Below are 13,422 nucleotides of genomic sequence, written 5' to 3'. Positions count from 1 at the left end.
AAGTGTTTTATGTGAGTAGTAATGAGACCCACAGGAGACAATCATAGTAGGGAAGAACTGGATGTTTCCCTCCATAGCCCAATGCCTTGCCGAGAGCTTAGAACATATGATCTAATTTAACTGTCACAATAATTGGCAAAGAGAGATGTCATGCAAAGAGCTAACTGTAGTGTAGCTAATAGATATGAAATAGGACAAACTTTCAGAGCCATTTATATCTGGCTATGTCAAAATGACCATGTCAAAAGAAAAGTCACTGTTTTTAATGCCAGTAACAACACAAACAACCATCTAAACCTTTGCTTATCCTTATTTACCACCAAAATTTAAGAGACTTTGTCCTTTGATTTCCGTATTGTTGCAAGGTTTTGTGGGCATGTACTTCTTTTAAATTAAAACAACCACCATGATATATGGTATCTTTTTAAATTTTTTTTTAACATTTATTTATTATTGAGAGACAGAGCACGAGCGGGCGAGGGGCAGTGAGAGGGGGAGACACAGAATCGAAAGCAGGCTCCAGGCTCTGAACTGTCAGCACAGAGCCCGACACGGGGCTTGAGCCCATGAACCGTGAGATCAGGACCTGAGCCAAAGTCGGACGCTTAACCAACTGAGCCACCCAGGCGTCCCCATGATATATGGTATGTTAATAATGACAAGGTCAGCATAAGTAGAAGCCCACAATTAACAGAGGTAGACAGTCCTGTGATTTTTGAAATGGAAAACAAAGTAAGGAGTCAAATCTAATTATTAAATTAAATAAATATGTGGCAGGGGGAGCTGGGTAGGGGTCTGGGATGGCAGGGGCACACTGGCTTTGCTCTTGATAGGTATAGAGGTTTTTAAAAATAATTTAAAAAAATAATCACTCTAATTTCTGTGTTTCATATCTTGCTGTTACAGAGCTTCCTCCAATGTCTTTCTAAAATAATCCTAACAGGGACCTCTGGGTGGCTCAGTCAGTTAAGGGTCCAGCTCGACTTTGGCTCAGGTCATGATCTCTCAGTTCGTGGGTTCAAGCCCCCCACTGTGCTACCAGCACAGAGCCTGTTTGGGATTCTGTCTCCCTCTCTCTCTGCCCCTCTCCCACTTGCTCTCTCTCTCTCTCAAAATAAATAAAAATAAACTTAAAAAGATAGTCTTAATAATTGTCATATAAATGCATCATCTTTTAAAATGGGTTGACTGGGGTGCCTGGGTGGCTTAGTCGGTTGAGCGTCCGACTTCGGCTCAGGTCATGATCTCGCGGTCTGTGGGTTCGAGCCCCATGTCGGGCTCTGTGCTGACAGCTCAGAGCCTGGAGCCTGCTTTGGATTCTGTGTCTCCCTCTCTCTCTGCTCCTCCCCCGCTCATGCTCTGTCTCTCTCTCTGTCAAAAATAAATCAACATTAAAAAATAAAATAAAAAAATAATAAAATGGGTTGACTTTAAAAATTTTCCAAAATGTTCATGTTTTGGAAAGTATGCTAAAGAAGAGCAATTGCTTCCCCAGGTTTTCTTCCCTTAGCGAGACTATTAAAAAGTTCAGGAGAAAATCTGGCAGGTTGAAATGCCAGCCATGCAAGGTACCAAAGAATTCCCAGAAGCGACCTTATTTAAAGTCTTTCTAGATGTGATCACACGCGGTAAACCACTCACTTCAGGCAGTATGTAATTTTAGCCACCAAATGATGTCTACCATACCCCCATCTCATTCCAAAGGGTCAAACGTGACTTAGTACCTTTTTGGGGATTTTTACCGCGATGCTTTGTTTTATTTTTAAAAAAAAATTTTTTTCAACGTTTATTTATTTTTGGGACAGAGAGAGACAGAGCATGAACGGGGGAGGGGCAGAGAGAGAGGGAGACACAGAATCGGAAACAGACTCCAGGCTCTGAGCCATCAGCGCAGAGCCTGACGCAGGGCTCGAACTTCTGGACCGCGAGATCGTGACCTGGCTGAAGTCGGACGCTTAACCGACTGCGCCACCCAGGCGCCCCTTTACCGCGATGCTTTGTAACTGACAGGCTTCAGTTACATTCTAGAGCCTGCTCTATAAGAAGAGTTCTTATTATTGTACGTTCATATATCGTATCAGTCTTCACATCTACACAGCCACAGCTCTTTGCAAGGACATTCCTCTAAGACCGCTTGGGTATAATTTTACCAAAGCCTATTTGCCATTACAATGCTGAAACGGATATTTTGTCCTTCTAATTGTTCTCGGTGACATCAAAGCACAAAACACCCCAAGTGGCAAATGCTCATTGATTGTGAGTAGAGAGGATGTGGGAACGGACCAAGTCTATGGGCTGCAATCGTCTCTCCCACCACCACTCGGGTATGTCATACATGATCAAGACAACAAAAGTTTAGGGAGATGATCGGTATTAACATAACCACGACAAAACAGTTGGACACCAATCTGAAATACGTTCTCAATACTCACATCCTGTTTGCTGCTCTCCATCTCTCTGCTACACTAAGAATTGACTCTCCCTCCACTTCCTCTTCAAGGTACTGCTTCCTGTAAATTGCAATTGGCTAGTTATTTATTCGCTCTATCGACTTAAAACTCCTTGAGAGCTAAAAGTATGACTTAGCCCGCTGGCCATCGGGCATACCAATAAATAGTTGTGGAAGAAAGTGAAACCTCATGTGATTCTAACGATGTGTTAGATGAACTCCACTCTGGGGTCTTCAAACAAAGCTCTTTCGCTCGTTCGGCAGCCAGTGGGAAGAATTTTATCAAGTTAAGGGTTCCAGGGGAGAGAAAAGGGACAGAGGTGGATGTGGTAAAAATGGAACCTCTACATTTTGAGTCATTGCTCTGTCACCAACCAGCAGTTTCTCCATCAGCCAAATAAGGGGGGGGGGGGTTAGGTAATCTTGCTGTTACAAAATTCCTTGATTTAACGTGGCTTATTTTGCCATTTAATGTAAAATATTTGAAATGAGCCACCTTTGGCCTAAACTGCTCTAGTGAGCTGCGGTTGACTCATGTCTGAGTCTGTTCCCTCCTCTCCTGTGTATAGTTGTGGGGATTGGCTGGGATGTTGGAGCACCAGCATTTCCTGAGCTTAGGAGGCAGAGAATTAGGACAGATCATTCCCTTGACTCTCCCACAGCCTTCTTGTGACTTCTCCTTTCCATTTTGCTCTTCAGACTTCTTACCCCAGCCTCTTCTCTCTCCCTTCCCTTTGCTACTTATCTCTTTTGGGGAATGGGGCGCAGGGGAGGAAGTGGGAACAAAACCAGAAACAGAGGAACGCAAACAAAATTCATTCAGGTGATCTCTTCCGGAAAACAAATGGAAGTTCTAAATTTAGTCTATGCATTCCACTGGAACAAAATTATTAAGAGTGTATTGCCAAGGGCACCAGGCCTTACTCTCCTTCTCTCACACTTAAGGAATAAAGCACTAAATGAATGGATGACCCATAATTTTCTAAGAAAATTCCAGATTTCACCTACAAAGCTAATCTCGTCTGCGTAGCAGTTAAACTCCTGGTAGACACCATTCAAGGTCAACACAGTCCCCTCGGCCTGAATCATTCTTGGAGGCTTCCTCACTTCTTTCTGGTCTCTGGTCAAAAGACACTTCCTTGGAACAGAGTTCCCAGACCCACCCCATCACCTTCCTCTGACTTGACATGCGACCCCTTCTCCCTCGCCCAGGTTAATACACCAGTCCCCTCCCCATTCCTCACTGTGCATTTTCTTCATAAGATTTATCATCGTCTCTCTGTGTTTTCGTGTCTGTCCCTTCATTAGAATATAAGCTCCAGGAGGCCAGGGCCATTGTTCCTACCTGGTTCCCGGTAGGCTTCCTAGCACTTAGAGCAGGGACTGGGACATAATAGGCGCTCAGGAAATAATCAGTATTCTTTCCACTGCTCTGAGACGACTTGCCAGTTTCTGCAGAGCCGCAGGACCCCTTCTCCCTCAGCCCACCCCAACTCTGGGTCACCACCCACCTTCACCTGGTCCCAGCTCGCGGGCCGGTCCTCCCACCTGCCGGCCACGGGGGCAGGGCCACTGGGACAGCGCAGCGCGCCCACCACCCGGACCCGGCAACTGCAGTTGGGCCCTGCGGCTCGGCTCAACCGCCCATCTTCAGGGCCCGCCACGCTTTCCCGCTGGTCCCAGGCCGCCGCGCCCGGGAGTGGCAGCGACGGCGACGGCGCCACCGCGCTTCCGCCGCGCTCGCTGAGCGGCCGTTAGGACGCCCGCGCTGCTACCAAATGCTAAGGATTCTTTTTGGACGGATCCGTTGATGTGGTAGTACAACGTGACTCGTTTATCCGGCTCCCTCCGGAAGGAAGACGCATGCTTCCCCCCGCGGGCGGCGCAGGGGCCCCGCTCCCGAGCCCCAGCCTGGCCGGCCCCAGCCCTGCTTCTCACCTCCGCATCAAACTGACCAGCCCGGGCCTCCGCCGCAAGCCCCATCCCGCGTCTTCGGATGGAGGCAGCAGGGGCGACCCTTTACGGGGAAACGGCGCTGGGCCCCGCCATCCTCAATGTCGCCGTTAACAGGGTGTTAACATTTCTGCTTTAAGAGATACCGGTTCCCCCTCACCGCCCCCTCGCCCCGGAGATGATGCCCCCAGATATCCCTGCGGGGCGGGCCTGAGTGCTTGCCGAGAAGGCGGGGTTGGGGGGGGGGCGGCAATTCCTGGTAGTTCTTTTGGCCCCATTAGCTGTCTTCTGATGGGAAGTCCAACTGTCTACCTTGCCGCCTCCCAGAAAGGACTCTTCAGAGTTTGGGGGTTAGGAGTAATAAATAAAGGTCGTCCCCTGCTGCCTTTTTGTGGGTGCTCCCCAGGGGAGGGGAGGGGCCAAGAGACAGATACACAAAAGTTTTAGAGAGATTATTCTTCCCCGAACCTAACCTGGAATTATTTGGAGCCTCCCCATGGTGGTTTGGCCTTTAGTAAAGAGGCGAGGCAACAGTGACAAGGTGGTTTTTTTGGCTTTTGGGGTTTTTTTTACAGATCTACACTGCCCTTCTCAAAAGAGACCGTCCTAATGCACAATAAACGCGTGAAAAAGTGTGCAGCTGAGTTGGTCCTCAGGGGACCCCAGATTAAAACTGCTTGAGAGACCACTGCACACCCACCAGAAGGGTTAAAATGAAGGCGGAGGAAAAGAGAACAAAGAGGGAATGTCAGTCGTGGGAGGGAGGGTGAGGAATCAGGAACTCATACACTGTCCAGGGGAGTATACATTGATAAATTGGGTGCAATCACTTGGGGAAACTATTTAGCAGTATTTATTAAAACAGAACCTAGGCCTAGCCTATGACCCAACAGTTTCATTGAAAGGTATTTCGACATAAATGCGTATACATGTTCACCAAAACAAAAAAACAAAAAAACAAAACCAGGTACCAAAGTGTTCATCTCAGCAGTGTTCCTAATAGCTTCAAAACTGGGAATAATCCAAATGTCATTGAAAGAAGAATGGATAAGTACATGGTATAGTCACTCAATGAGAGTGTAATAGAGCCCTGAGAGCAAATGTCCTACAGTGGCACGCAGCCATATGGATGAGTCTTGCAAAGTTAAGTAAAAGAAATCGGGGTGCAAAGAATGTAGTCAATGATTGTGTGTATATAAAGGTCAAAAACAGCAAAACTATGGTGTCATAAATCTAGATTGTGGTTACCCTTTGGGGGATTTGGACTGGAAGGGCTTTTGGAGTATGTTCTGTCACTTGGTCTGAGTGCTGTTAACTTTATAAAAACAACCATCCAATGAAAAATGTTTCCTTACCTGCTTCACTTGTAGAAGTTTTCAATCGAGAACGACAACAAAAAAGCCTGGGGCGCTTGGGTGGCTCAGTGGGTTGAGCATCCTGACTTCCAGCTCAGGTCATGATCTCTTGGTTCCTGAATTCGAGCCCCACATCGTGCTCGCTGCTGTCAGCACAGAGCTCCCTTTGGATCCTCTGTCCCCTTCTCTCTGCCCCTCCCCCGTTTGCGTGCACACTCCCCCCCCCCAAAATAAAACATTAAAAAAAATGGCTGCTGCTAAAACACAAAGAACAAAAAAGCTTGACAAATTACTTTGTCCAACTTCTCTCTTCAATTCAACATGCATCCCTTTTATTGTCACTATCTAAAGGCACTAGTAGGCACTGTGGAGTCTGGGAAGGATGTCTGTGCCTTCCAGGAGTTCATAATCGGTGCTACAGACATAAAAGTCATTGCTTAGGAATAGTCTTTGATACTATGCTAATTGTTAAGGAAATCCCAAATAATTACTCTGGAAGAAAGTTGGGGGAAAGAATATGCATCTAGGCAGAGTGTCTGAGTTGGAAGGGGCCTTAAGAGCCTTATAGTTTCTTGTGGACAGGGGCTAGGGTGATCAACTGTCCCAGTTATCCCAGGACTAAGGGGTTTCCCAGAATGGTCCTGGGCAACCTGGGATGGGTGGCCACCCCAACAGGGGCTAGGCCTGATTCATTGTTAAACTTGAAGCTTCTAACACAGTCTGGTGCATGGAAGATGCGCAGTAAGCTCAGTGAGTATGAGTTGAAATAAAATGAGGGAAAATAGTAGCAAAAGCACCTAGTCAGGCGATACCAGCTCTTCTCTGAAGGTTAGGGAATTATGGATCAGGTAGGGATTAGGATCAGGTTGAGGAAGGCCTTGAATGCCAAGCTGAATAGAGTGGATTGTGTTGACAGTTGGTAGCTTTTGAACAAAAAGAATGACATGGAAAAAAAAATCTGTGCTTTTCTTTATTAAATCTAGGTCACTGAAGGGGATGAGTTGGCCTTAGTAGAGTCTACAAGCTGAAGTCCAGGGAGAGGGTAATTAGGAGTCCAGAAAAAAGTTGAATAATGGACTTTTAGAACTGTAAGGGAACTAAGGGTTCCATTAGTCTAATGCCTTTTTAATTTTTTAATTAACAATTTTTTCCTCGAATATGTTCCTTTTAGAAACTGCTCCTTCCACATCTTTTCTAAGTCTTTTTTTTAACTTAAAAAAAAAAGGTTTATTTATTTTGAGGGGGAAGGGGCAGAGTGAGGGAGAGAGAGAGAATCCCACGCAGGCTCTGTGCTGACAGCACAGAGCCCAGCTCCAGACTCCTCATGAAATGTGAGATCATGACCTGAGCCAAAATCAAGAGTTGGAGGCTGAACTAACTGAGCCACCTAGACGCCCTAAGGTTGTTCGGTAAGTCTTGAACAGACTGGACGAGAAGCCAAGTTTCTTCTCTGCACTGGCAGTGACCTTATACTACTTCAGTGGCTTCGCAGCTCTGTCACACTGAAACAAGATGTTTCTTGGGAAAGGAAGGAACGAGGTAGTATTTCTTTTTTGGGGGAAGTGAAATTTATCCAGTTCTTAAATTCTGAGAGTATAGCCTTCCCGTCTTTTTTTGTATTAAAAATGTAAATTCTCAGGGGCCTGACTGGCTCAGTTGGTTAGGCGACTGATTTTAGCTCAGGGCATGATCTTCGAGCTTCATGAGTTCGAGCCCTGCATCAGGCTCTGTGCTGACAGCTCAGAGCCGGGAGCCTACTTAGGACTCTGTGTCTCCCTCTGTTTCTGACCCTCCCCCACTCACACTCTGTCTCTCTTTCATTTCATTAAAAAAATAAATAAATAAATAAAGATGTGAATTCTTTTTTTTTTTTTAATTTTTAATGCTTATTTATTTTTGACACACAGAGACAGAGCATGAGCAGGGGCGAGGACAGAGAGAGAGGGAGACACAGAATCGGAAGCAGGCTCCAGGCTCTGCGCTATCAGCACAGAGCCCGACGCGGGGCTCGAACTCACAGACCGCGAGATCATGACCTGAGCTAAAGTTGGATGCTCAACCGACTGAGCCACCCAGGCACCCCAAAGATGTGAATTCTCTTGTGAAATGATGGTTATGGTAGAAGATAGTTGGTAATGTTTTTTTTAATTTTTTTTTTTAATTTTTATTTTTGGGAGAGACAAAGCAAGGGAGAGAGAGAGAGAAAGCAAGGGAGGAGCAGAGAGAGAGGGAGACACAGAATCCAAAGCAGCCTCCAGGCTCTAAGCTGCCAGCACAGAGCCCGACATGGGTCTCAAATCCACAAACCGTGAGATCATGACCTGAGCCAAAGTTGGACGCTCAACGGACTGAGCCACCCAGGCACCCTGGTAATGTCTTTATGTCACTGTATCAAAAGTTCTCTGTTCCCCATTATATCCCGATTGGTTTATAAAATAAAAAAGTGTGAAACAGACTTTTCTTCCTTCTTTTGCTGGTTCTGGCTCAGAGTCCTTTCATTCTACTTATTTATTACCAAGCATGTTCTTTTTTTTTTTTCCTTCACAGTTTTTTATTTGAGTAATCTCTACACCCAATGTAAGGCTCAAACTCACGACACCGAGACCAAGAATGGCATGCTCCCCTGACTGAGCCAGCTAGGTGTCCATTACCAAGAACATTTTTAAAATGTAAAGAGGTGCCTGGGTAGCTCATTTGTTTGAGTGTCGACTCTTGAGATTGGCTCAGGTTAATGATCCCAGGGTCGGAGGATGAAGCGGAGTGGAGCCCTGCATGGAGCCCGACCAGGGAGGAGCCCCTCCTGGAGCCTGCTTAAGATTCTCTCTTTCTCCCTCTGCCCCCTCCCTATCTCATGCTCTCTCTCTTTTTTTATTGTTAAGTTTATTCTTGAGAAAGAGAGAGAGGGAGAGAATGGGGAAGGGGCAGAGAAAGAGGGAGACAGAGAGTCTGAAGCAGGCTCCCCAAGCCCAATGTGGGGCTCGAACCCACGGAATTGTGAGTTCGTGACCTGAACCGGAGTCAGGCGCTCCGCTGACTGAGCCACCCAGGTGCCCCTTGTGCTCTAAAATTTAAAAAAAAAAAAATTTTTTTTAATGCAGGTACATATATACTTGTGATAGGTATGGCTGACACCCATTCTCTCTCTTTATATCTTTCCCTGTACCTACAGAGGCTGGAAAACCAAAAACTCAATTTCCTCGATTTCCTTGCAGCTAGGGTTCTAGTTGTTAAGTTTTGATCTATCAATAATTGGCACATCCAAGAGACTTGAAAAGTGGAAGTGAGGCAGGGGCCATCTTCTGGCTGCTTTGGTTGTTGCTACTGGCCAGCATGGTCATGGGATGTAGGGTTTTTCTGCAGCAGTGTTCCAGTATCCACTTACAAGCTTCATGGTCCCTAAAGGCTGCTGAGGCAGTGTGAGCAACAGTAGCTTCCTGACTGCTGGGTCATAACCAAGGCACTATGTTCTTGAACTCAATAGTTTCAGCAACGGTCTTGATTCCTCCCCTTTCTGAAGGTTCCCTGCTGAGTGAATTTACCAGTCTTGTTTTTGTTTTGGCTTTTAAGTTTATTTACTTTGGGGGGAGGGGGTGGGAGGAGCAGAGAGAGAGAGAATCCTGGTGTGGGGCTCCAACTCACTAACCGCGAGATCACATCCTGAGGCGAAATCAAGAGTCAGACACTTAACCCACTGAGCCACCCAGGCGCCCCAGTAGTCTTGTTTTTGAAGCCATTTCTGGGATGCGGCAGAGGCCCTGCTCCTTTTAGGTCCTTCCAACAATTTTGTAAGTACCCACGTTCCTGTATTAAGACGTTTTCTGCCTAAAATAAAGTGGTTTCTGTTTATTGTAGCCAACCCTGACAGATAGAACATCTAAGCAATAGTACTTTGTCCCACCTACACCTCTGCCTTCCCTTTTCCTCTTCTTTCCATAAATTCCAAGTGCAGCATAACCTGGTGCTTGCTTTCTTCGTCTTTTGGAGCTGTGTAGCCATTCCTTGGACCTCCATGGAAAGAAACAAGATTACTGTGTTTCTCAAGGCAGGTGGTTGGAGAGGTGGGCGCAGTTAGGCTCCAGAAGGTTAAAGATTTTCCTAGGGCCTAAGATTCTATCTGACTCAGTGTCTTATATTCTCACCAATCAAGATGTCACTGGTTTATCTTTACGTGCTAGAGGGCTTGGATCTTTGATCAGGAACAATGCAAGTTTCTTTCTTTTTCTTTCTTTCTTTTCTTTTCTTTCTTTGTCTTTTCTTTCTTTCTTTCTTTCTTTTCTTTCTTTTTGTCTTTTCTTTCTTTCTTTCTTTTCTTTTCTTTCTTTTTGTTCTTTCTTTCTTTCTTTCTTTCTTTCTTTCTTTCTTTCTTTCTTTTCTTTTCTTTCTTATCTTTCCTTAGACTTGATGCTAGGCTCTATTTTCCCTCAGAGACAATTTCTGCTTTGATTTATTGCACATCATCAAAAGGAAAGTGACAGACAGTGCTTAACTGTATGAATTATTAACCCCAAAGTAATTTTGTATGTTTCCACATAATTCATATAACATTACTAGGGGGGAAAATGCACTTTTATCTCATAAATATAATTCTTAAAAAAATTTTTTTTATTGTTAAAATTTTTTTTTAACATTTATTTATTTTTGAGACAGAGAGAGACAGAGCATGAATGGGGGGAGGGCCAGAGAGAGAGGGAGACACAGAATCTGAAGCAGGCTCCAGGCTCTGAGCTGTCGGCACAGAGCCTGATGCGGGGCTCGAACTCATGGATCGCGAGACCGTGACCTGAGCGAAGTCGGACGCTCAACCGACTGAGCCACCCAGGCGCCCCTAAAAAAATTTTTTTTAACGTTTATTTATTTTGACAGAGAGAGAGAGAGAGAGAGAGACAGAGCATAAGCGGGGGAGGGGCAGAGAGAGAGGGAGACACAGAATCCGAAGCAGGCTCCAGGCTCTGAGCTGTCAGCACAGAGCCCCACGCGGGGGCGGGAACTCACAGACTGAGAGATCATGACCTGAGCGGAAGTGGGATGCTCAACCGACTGAGCCACCCAGAGCACAGTTTTTAGATCATGTTAAAGCATTGATGAAATCTTGCTATTAACTTGCTGGAAAGCAAGCAATTCCATAATCTCTAGTATAGATGTTTATCTCTCAACACTCTCAAAGAGTTAAGTTCTTCCTACCCTCGAATCTCAGATTTTTCCATTCATTGGATGTAGAAGACATCTTTTTACTAATTCCATCTCTCTTTTCAATTTTTCTAGAAATGCAGGTTAAGGGGAAATCTGCTTGCAAAATTTAAAGTCCTCAGGGTATTAAGGGGGAAATGGTAGTGTTTTCACAGGTAGGTAGCTTCCCAGGTAGGTCTAGGAAGCAGATCTAGCTTTCATTTTATGGCTGGATTAACCAAGGTGGTAGGTGTGAAACATTTCTTCAGGATCATAAAATTGACATAAATACTTTAAAAAGTCTTATTCTTGTTTGGTTTAGATCACCTGCCAGTACCTGACGCTACGAGGCATCGGAGACAGAATGATGAATACCCAAGCTTTCTTTTTTGATTAATCCTTTTCCTTCAGACAAATCGTTTCAGTTCTCTTCACCTCCGCCCACTCTCTTCAATTATTTTATGAATGCTTTCTTTAGGAACCCACTTGCTTGGATACTGTGGTCCAGGGTCCGTCCTTAGCTTTCTCTATTAAAGCCTCAGTTTCCCTAGCCTTCCCTTCGGGCAAGGTTAAACCCCATGCTTTTCCTTTCCTCTGTCTCATTCTTGTAGGTAATGTAAGTAAATGGGAAGCCTGGGACCAAAGGCTCCTAAGAATGTTAATTATCATGTGTATTCCAGAAAGCCAGGGTACGCGCTGACTTCTTCGAGTAAACAGGAAATTATCGATCCTATGCAGGAAATGACCTTGTTTGAGGGCAACGAAGGTGCCGCGGATTTCCCTCTTTCCTTCAGTTCCCTTCTAAACTCATTTCCGGGTTTCAATCACTTTGGTCCTTCAGTACCATAACAGAGTCCAGCTCGCTCTTCTCAGTCCCACCCCACACATCGTCCCTGAGAGGATGGCCAATAAGCCCTTCACTGTACTGGACATTTGTATGCCTTGTTTTTACCTCACTGCAAATCTCCACCAATCAGTAGTTGCGGTAGGCTGTACCAAAATAATCTTCACTTCCTCCCCCAATAGCCACCCCCTCGCTTGCGTCATCCTGATGGATTACTTCTGTAGCCAATCAACAAGCAAGCTTGGGCCCAGCCTACCTTAAACTCAATCAATTAAAACGAAGACGGGGAATTGGGGCGGAGAATGGAAAACTTGCCCCCTCTTTTGGAAATGGCTTGGAGGGGCGCGTCCGGATTTCGTGAATTTACAATTTTCGACTAACAGTCACCGCATACCGTATACCTCACATGCCTCAGTTCTGTTGTCTTCGACCCCACCCCAAGATGAGCCCCACCCCTCACATATTCCTCCCCCATCCCCGCCAATTTCAGCCGGACACGCCCCCATCCTGAAGCCTCCGGAAAAGAACCAAACCCAATGGCCGGTGCTTTACACGTTCCTCCCGTGCGCCTAGAGTAGGGGAAGGAGAGACCCTGCGGCCTCGGGCGCCAATCTTTCCATTCAGTGCGTCTTTCCTCCCTTCCCCACGTTCCCGGGTCGGAGCTGACACGGGAGTGGGAGGAGCTGAGTGCCCGCTTGGCTGGGGGAGAGGCCAAAGCTTCTTAAGGTGGAACAGAGCTGTTGGGAGGCTGGGCCTCAAAACCACTGGGATGTGACGTCCTCCTGCCTTCCAACCTCGCTTCCTACAGTTTTTCATCCCGTAACCGTAGTTCTACCCTTGGTTTTAGGGAGAATAAACAGGTTAATAGAGGACATAAAGTTAGCATAGGAAACTTAAGGTAATAAACAGTTATGTATGGGAAAGAAACATAACATGGAGAGAATTTAATCCCCTCTGCTGTGTTCTATTCTGTGCTCCCGACATTACCCTTTAAAGTAGCAGCTAGAATTTTTCTGATGTGCAAACGTGAGCGCAAATTTCGTCTGTAAATATTAATAAATTGATCGTTTGTATGTTCCTGTATTCCCTACCCACTAGATCTGACTTCAGCCATGAAAGGAAGCAAGAATCCTGTGCTTAGTGGCTTGTGGGTTACTTCCTACACCTTTTACCAGCAGGTCCCCTGGAAAACTGGAAGAGTGTAGGCGGTGTATGACACAGCCTTGCAGTCTGGCTCTGGTTCACTCTTCTCGGTTGTAAAATTGGGATAATAATAAAAGACATCGTGTAAATGAAAACGTTGTAATCTGAAAACTGTAAGCAAACATTAGATAATACAGTATTATAAATACAAAGCATATAATTATAGGACATATTTACATAATCCTTGCTATCTTGCATTTTTTAAACAGTATTTAAAAAAACTTTTTTTTTATTAAAATTTTTTTTTCAACTTTTATTTTATTTTTGGGACAGAGAGAGAGAGAGCATAAACGGGGGAGGGGCAGAGAGAGAGGGAGACACAGAATCGGAAGCAGGCTCCAGGCTCTGAGCCATCAGCCCAGAGCCTGACGCGGGGCTCAAACTCACAGACCGCGAGATCGTGACCTGGCTGAAGTCGGACGCTTAACCGACTGTGCCACCCAGGCGCCCCT

The 13,422-nt window shown here is 45.6% G+C and overlaps 1 protein-coding gene across 6 annotated transcripts in view; it reads right to left on the bottom strand.

Annotated features, from left to right (window-relative positions):
• Positions 1 to 4,512, bottom strand: part of SLC2A3 (solute carrier family 2 member 3) — an 89,521-nt gene extending 85,009 nt beyond the window's left edge. Inside the window, exons 1-2 of one of the 6 annotated variants that reach the window (XM_006933485.5) lie at positions 4,388 to 4,512; positions 2,433 to 2,510 (exon numbers count right to left, since the gene is read on the bottom strand). In XM_006933485.5, the coding sequence (XP_006933547.1) occupies positions 2,433 to 2,453 (21 nt within the window). In that variant the 5' untranslated portion in view covers positions 2,454 to 2,510; positions 4,388 to 4,512. Of the gene's footprint in view, positions 1 to 2,432; positions 2,511 to 3,794; positions 3,814 to 3,960; positions 4,230 to 4,387 lie in introns of those variants that run through there. The other 5 variants (XM_006933484.5, XM_019834463.3, XM_019834464.3 and 2 more) reach the window with 5 other exon arrangements.
• Positions 4,513 to 13,422: the final 8,910 nt, after the last annotated feature.

Source organism: Felis catus, chromosome B4, assembly GCF_018350175.1.
Source record: "Felis catus isolate Fca126 chromosome B4, F.catus_Fca126_mat1.0, whole genome shotgun sequence".
Lineage (NCBI taxonomy): Eukaryota > Metazoa > Chordata > Mammalia > Carnivora > Felidae > Felis > Felis catus.
Note: the sequence above shows the minus strand (reverse complement) of the source record. Positions and strands in the feature narration are given on the sequence as shown.